Source organism: Lycium barbarum, chromosome 1 (genome assembly GCF_019175385.1).
Source record: "Lycium barbarum isolate Lr01 chromosome 1, ASM1917538v2, whole genome shotgun sequence".
Lineage (NCBI taxonomy): Eukaryota > Viridiplantae > Streptophyta > Magnoliopsida > Solanales > Solanaceae > Lycium > Lycium barbarum.
In genome coordinates, this window is record NC_083337.1 from 528,862 (window position 1) to 534,861 (window position 6,000).

The following is a 6,000-nucleotide window of genomic DNA, read 5'->3' on the forward strand; positions in this document are numbered from 1 at the left end:
CCTCCGTATTTTGCCCAATACACTCATACCAACGGAATCACTACATGCCATTGGCCAACTCTCCCTGTACTACTATTTAGTTAATAGTATGTTTATCTTTCATGACCAAAAAAATAAAATTAAATTATAAAGACATATTTAAAAATACTTTTATTTAATTAGATTTATCAAAAGTCATTATTTATTTCGATTTTTTTTTTTTTTTTTTTTTGCAATAATAAAATCTTGCTTTAATTGACTTTGCAGCTTCCGGAAAGACCTGAACCACAAATAAACGAAATAGCAGGCATCAGCAATGATGACGCAAACACCCGCCCCCCCAACTTAAATTCTACTCCTCTTAAAATTTGAATTATTAATAATAAAAAAAATAGAACATTCCAGAAACCCCAAACAAACCCCACTATTAACACACTAATAATCTTTATTTATTATCCGCATATAGCGCGGGTAGTAATATTAGTTTGAAGCAATCAAAATAGAACATTCCAGAAACCGGAAACAAACCCCAATATTAACAAACTAATAATCTCTAGTCCCTCCGTTTGAATCTACGTGATTTGTTTTTTGAAATAGAAGGCTAAATTTTATAATTTTGATCATAAATTTTAATATTAATTTTTTAAGTTTTAAAAAATAAAATTTATATATTTAAAAACTACACAAAACATACTATAAATTATAATAATTTATAATTTAAATAATTTAAAAAAAATATAAAAAACCATGATAAAAAAAATCCTTCATGGACCCCCTAATAATAAAAGTTTCACGTAAATAGATAGCGCGGGTTGTAAATTGTAATACTCTGTTTCAATTTATTTGAATCTATTTCCTTTTTAATTCGTGCTAAAATAAATGACATTTTTTTTAATTTGAAAATAAATTCACTTTATGAATGATTTACGGCCATATAAATTTTCAAGACTTATTTTAAACCATAAATTTTAAAAGCCTTCCCTCATTTTTAAATATCATGTTCAATTAAATAGATTCGTATAAATTGAAACAGAGGAGGGTGTATTAGTTTGAAGTAATCACTATAGAACATTCCAGAAACGGAGGGACTATTAGTTTGAAGTAATCACTATAGAACATTCCAGAAACCCGAAACAAAGCCCAATATAAATACCCTTTACTCCTTCACAAATCTCTCCATAATATACTTTGCTTTCTTCTCTCAACACAAGCATAATAATTTTCCTCTCTTAAAAAAAATTCTTCCAAAGGTTGAAGCATTGTAGATCGCAGCAATGGCGGATACAGAGACGTTTGCTTTTCAAGCAGAGATTAACCAGCTTTTGAGTCTTATTATCAACACTTTCTACAGCAACAAGGAGATCTTTCTTCGTGAACTCATTAGCAATTCTTCTGATGTAAGTTTATCTGTTTTTTTTTTATTTGCTTTATACATTCATAGTTACGTCGTTTTGATTTACATCGGGAATTGTGCGCGAAAAGCTGTATATAATTGATTTGATGTTAGTTGTTTGATCTCTATAAAGTTTATCTGTATTTTGATTTGCTTATGTACATTCATAGTTACGTCGTTTTGATTTACATCGGGAATTGTGCGCGAAAAGCTGTATATAATTGATTTGATGTTAGTTGTTTGATCGCTATAAAGTTTATCTGTATTTTGATTTGCTTATGTACATTCATAGTTACGTCGTTTTGATTTACATCGGGAATTGTGCGCGAAAAGCTGTATATAACTGATTTGATGTTAGTTGTTTGATCGCTATAAAGTTTATCTGTATTTTGATTTGCTTATGTACATTCATAGTTACCTCGGGAATCGTGCGCGAAATCTCTCTCTCTCTCTCTATATATATAGTTGATTTGTTGTTTGCGATTTGATGTTAGTTGTTTGATCGGTATAGTTGATTCTGATCATATGTTTTAGATGCATGATTATTTGTGATTCAATGTTAATTGTTAGCTGTATATAATTGATTTGTTAGATGAGTGATTTTGATGTTAGTTATTTGATTGATATAGTTGATTCTGCTCATATATTGCATGATTGTTTGTGATTAAATGTTAGTTGTTTGATCATCAACAACAAGGCGATATTTCTTCGATAACTTATTAGCTAAGTTTTATCTGTATTTGATTTGCCTATGTTCATTCATAGCTACGTCGATTTTACTTGCCTCGGGAATTGTGCGCGAAAACTGTATTATTGATTCTACTCGTATGTTTTTATTTCATGATTGTTTGAGATTTGATGTTAATTGTTTGATACGAGCCTTTCAAACTAGTACTATTAGTAATCGACTCTATAGCTTCTTCAATAAACGCTGGTTTTTCGATCAAGTTTTGAATGACTTTCTAGTCAGATCGTTCCTGCGTTTCGGATCCGGACAAAATCGATGAAACGGAAGAAATCCGAGTGAATGGAAAGGACAAAATAAAGTATAAATTCCACTCTCAACTTACAGAGACAGGCTATAACAATATTAATATTAGTAATAGTCCAATTTATGATTATGAGGATTCTTATCTGAATAATTATAAGACGGTATAGTTGAACGTGCTCATACATGATTGTTCTATAGTTGATTCTACTCATATATGTTAGAAGCATGATTATTTGTGATTTAATGTTAGTTTTATGATACAGGTCACTCACTCTCTGTAGTATATTCTGCTCATATGTTGGAAGCATGATTGTTTGTGATTTAGTTTTTATTTTTTATTTTTATATAGCGGATACTCTCTATAGTTGATTCTGCTCATATGATAGAAGCATGATGTTAGATGATTTAATTTCACTTAGTTGTTCCTAACATGAATTGATTGACAAATCCATACATTGCTTGTTCTATTATTTGTGAAGCCGTTATTTTTCATGTTCACAGCTAGGATTGTAGACTTAGATATTATCATGATGTTGCTCTTTGTTTAGAATCGTGCTGGATCCGTTTGTCCATACATATTTTTTCAAAATTTGGAGATTATCTCAAATAAGTGTTTGTTTACCTGTTGGCCTATATTTCGACCCCAAACTTGAAATATGTAATTTGAAGGAGTGTTATAAGTTTTTGCTAAAAACTTCCACCGTGTTTTTGTGTCCCAAACTTCAACTTTCAAATATCCTTTCTCAACTTAATTTCAAATACTATTTTTTTCAAGTATCAACCAATTCATGTCCAAACGCCTACTAGATTTTCTTGTTTACATGGGAGGTTTTAGAACCCTAGTAGTTGGCATTTGCTTGTTCCTGGCTGAATGAGAGCCTCGGAGTGTCTTGCAAAACAAGTACATTATATTTGTTGAAGACTTTTGTTGTCTGTAATATGTTATTGTATGAATGGGCTAATCATTCACCTATAATGTTTCAAATGTATGAGATGCCTGATTATGCTGTTGTTATATATTAAAGGCTTTGGACAAGATTCGCTTTGAGAGCTTGACTGACAAGAGCAAGCTAGAAGCTCAACCTGAGCTCTTTATCCACATCATTCCTGACAGGACCAACAAGACCCTGACTATCATTGACAGTGGTATTGGGATGACAAAGGCTGGTAAGTTAGATTATTTGTAGAATTAGTTGGTTCGTAAATTGCATTGCATTGCAATAATACTCATCTCATTTGTATTATTGCAGATCTTGTGAACAACCTTGGTACAATTGCAAGGTCAGGGACCAAGGAATTTATGGAAGCTTTAGCAGCCGGTGCAGATGTTAGCATGATCGGGCAATTTGGTGTCGGTTTCTATTCAGCTTACTTGGTGGCTGAGAAGGTTATTGTGACTACAAAGCACAACGATGATGAACAGTATGTGTGGGAGTCTCAAGCTGGTGGCTCCTTCACCGTCACCAGGGACACTTCTGGTGAGAGCCTTGGTAGGGGTACAAAAATGACCCTGTATCTCAAGGAGGATCAGCTTGAATATCTTGAAGAGCGCAGGCTCAAGGACCTGATTAAGAAGCATTCAGAGTTCATCAGTTACCCAATCTCTCTTTGGGTTGAGAAGACCACTGAAAAGGAGATCTCTGATGATGAGGATGAAGAGGAGAAGAAAGACGAGGAAGGGAAGGTAGAGGAGGTTGATGAGGAAAAAGAGAAGGAAGAGAAGAAAAAGAAGAAAATCAAGGAAGTTTCTAATGAGTGGTCGCTGGTGAACAAGCAGAAACCTATTTGGATGAGGAAGCCCGAGGAGATCACAAAGGAAGAGTATGCTGCTTTCTACAAGAGTCTGACAAATGACTGGGAGGAACATTTGGCTGTCAAACACTTTTCTGTTGAGGGTCAGTTGGAGTTTAAAGCCGTCCTTTTTGTTCCAAAAAGGGCTCCTTTCGACCTTTTTGACACAAAAAAGAAACCCAACAATATCAAGTTGTACGTTCGTCGTGTGTTCATCATGGATAACTGTGAAGAGTTGATTCCTGAATTTTTGAGTTTCGTGAAGGGTATTGTGGATTCTGAGGATCTTCCTCTGAACATCTCTAGAGAGATGTTGCAGCAGAACAAGATCCTGAAGGTTATTCGCAAGAACTTGGTGAAAAAGTGCATTGAGTTGTTCTTTGAAATTGCTGAGAACAAGGAAGACTATGACAAGTTTTATGAGGCCTTCTCAAAGAATCTCAAGCTTGGTATCCATGAAGATTCACAGAACAGAACTAAGCTTGCTGAGTTGCTGAGGTACCATTCCACAAAGAGTGGCGATGAAATGACCAGCTTGAAGGACTATGTGACCAGGATGAAGGAAGGCCAGAATGATATTTTCTACATCACTGGTGAGAGCAAGAAGGCTGTTGAGAACTCACCCTTCCTCGAGAAGCTGAAGAAGAAGGGATATGAGGTTCTTTACATGGTTGATGCTATTGATGAGTACTGCATTGGTCAGCTGAAGGAATTTGAAGGTAAAAAGCTCGTTTCTGCGACCAAGGAAGGTCTCAAACTCGATGAAAGTGAGGATGAGAAGAAAAAGAAGGAAGAATTGAAGGAGAAGTTTGAAGGCCTGTGCAAGGTGATCAAGGATGTGCTTGGTGACAAGGTTGAGAAGGTCGTTGTTTCGGACCGTGTTGTGGACTCTCCCTGCTGTTTGGTTACTGGCGAGTATGGCTGGACTGCCAACATGGAGAGAATCATGAAAGCACAAGCTCTCAGGGATTCTAGCATGGCTGGATACATGTCTAGCAAGAAGACCATGGAGATAAACCCAGAGAATGCCATCATGGATGAGCTCAGGAAGAGGGCTGATGCAGACAAAAATGACAAGTCTGTCAAGGATTTGGTTATGTTGCTGTTTGAGACTGCTCTTCTCACCTCAGGTTTCAGCCTCGATGATCCCAACACCTTCGGCAACAGAATTCACAGAATGCTGAAACTAGGGCTCAGCATTGACGAGGATGGCGGTGATGCTGATGTTGACATGCCAGCACTTGAGGATCCTGAAGCTGATGCTGAGGGCAGCAAGATGGAGGAAGTCGATTAAGTCTTTTAGTATGTAGCAGTTCGTTTAATATTCTGTCCCTATAGAGGTTCCATTTCTTTAACCCACCTAGAAAATATGATGCTTTATGTGGTGCCTTTTTTGACAAGAGTAGTCTCAATGCAATGGAGCTTGGTTTGGTGGCTATTGAAGTTCTTCCTTCTGCTTTTGTTTGGTTTTTGTGAATGAACTATGCCTATGTTTAAAACTTGCGCCCATTTGTCATTATGAGAAAGTTTGCTTATGAACTCAAGAAAACCAGTACTTAAGTGTTGCTTTATTAATTTTTTTTTCTTTTTGCTGCTTGTGGTTTGGACTGTGAAAAGTCTATAGAAGGAATTCGATCAGTTTAACTACAATTGGCCGACTCTGAATCGTTTGGTTGAGTTGTGTCTATTTGGATCAAACAAAATCTATACTAAATCAGTAGTCCGAAAATCCTTGGTATTTCAAATATTGATTTTGCATTTGTGGAACTTCTCCGTTGAACCAACTATTTGTTGTGCCCATGGACTTTAAAGATTGATTATGAATGCATTAAATATCTTTGCGTCT

The 6,000-nt window shown here is 35.5% G+C and overlaps 1 protein-coding gene across 1 annotated transcript; it reads left to right on the forward strand.

The window, feature by feature from the left end:
• Window positions 1-1,157: 1,157 nt before the first annotated feature.
• On the forward strand, window positions 1,158-5,729 carry LOC132627770 (heat shock cognate protein 80-like). The gene is made up of 3 exons (XM_060343348.1): window positions 1,158-1,376; window positions 3,389-3,530; window positions 3,614-5,729. The coding sequence occupies exons 1-3, from the start codon at window positions 1,254-1,256 to the stop codon at window positions 5,446-5,448; spliced, it is 2,100 nt and encodes a 699-aa protein (XP_060199331.1). The 5' UTR covers window positions 1,158-1,253; the 3' UTR covers window positions 5,449-5,729.
• Window positions 5,730-6,000: the final 271 nt, after the last annotated feature.

Bases quoted from the DNA above. Each gene is read 5' to 3' on its own strand.
- LOC132627770 (XM_060343348.1), top strand. From the start codon at position 1,254: ATGGCGGATACAGAGACGTTTGCTTTTCAAGCAGAGATTAACCAGCTT. The intron at 1,377-3,388 runs GTAAGTTTATCT...TATATATTAAAG, and splicing joins TCATTAGCAATTCTTCTGAT to GCTTTGGACAAGATTCGCTT. The intron at 3,531-3,613 runs GTAAGTTAGATT...GTATTATTGCAG, and splicing joins TATTGGGATGACAAAGGCTG to ATCTTGTGAACAACCTTGGT.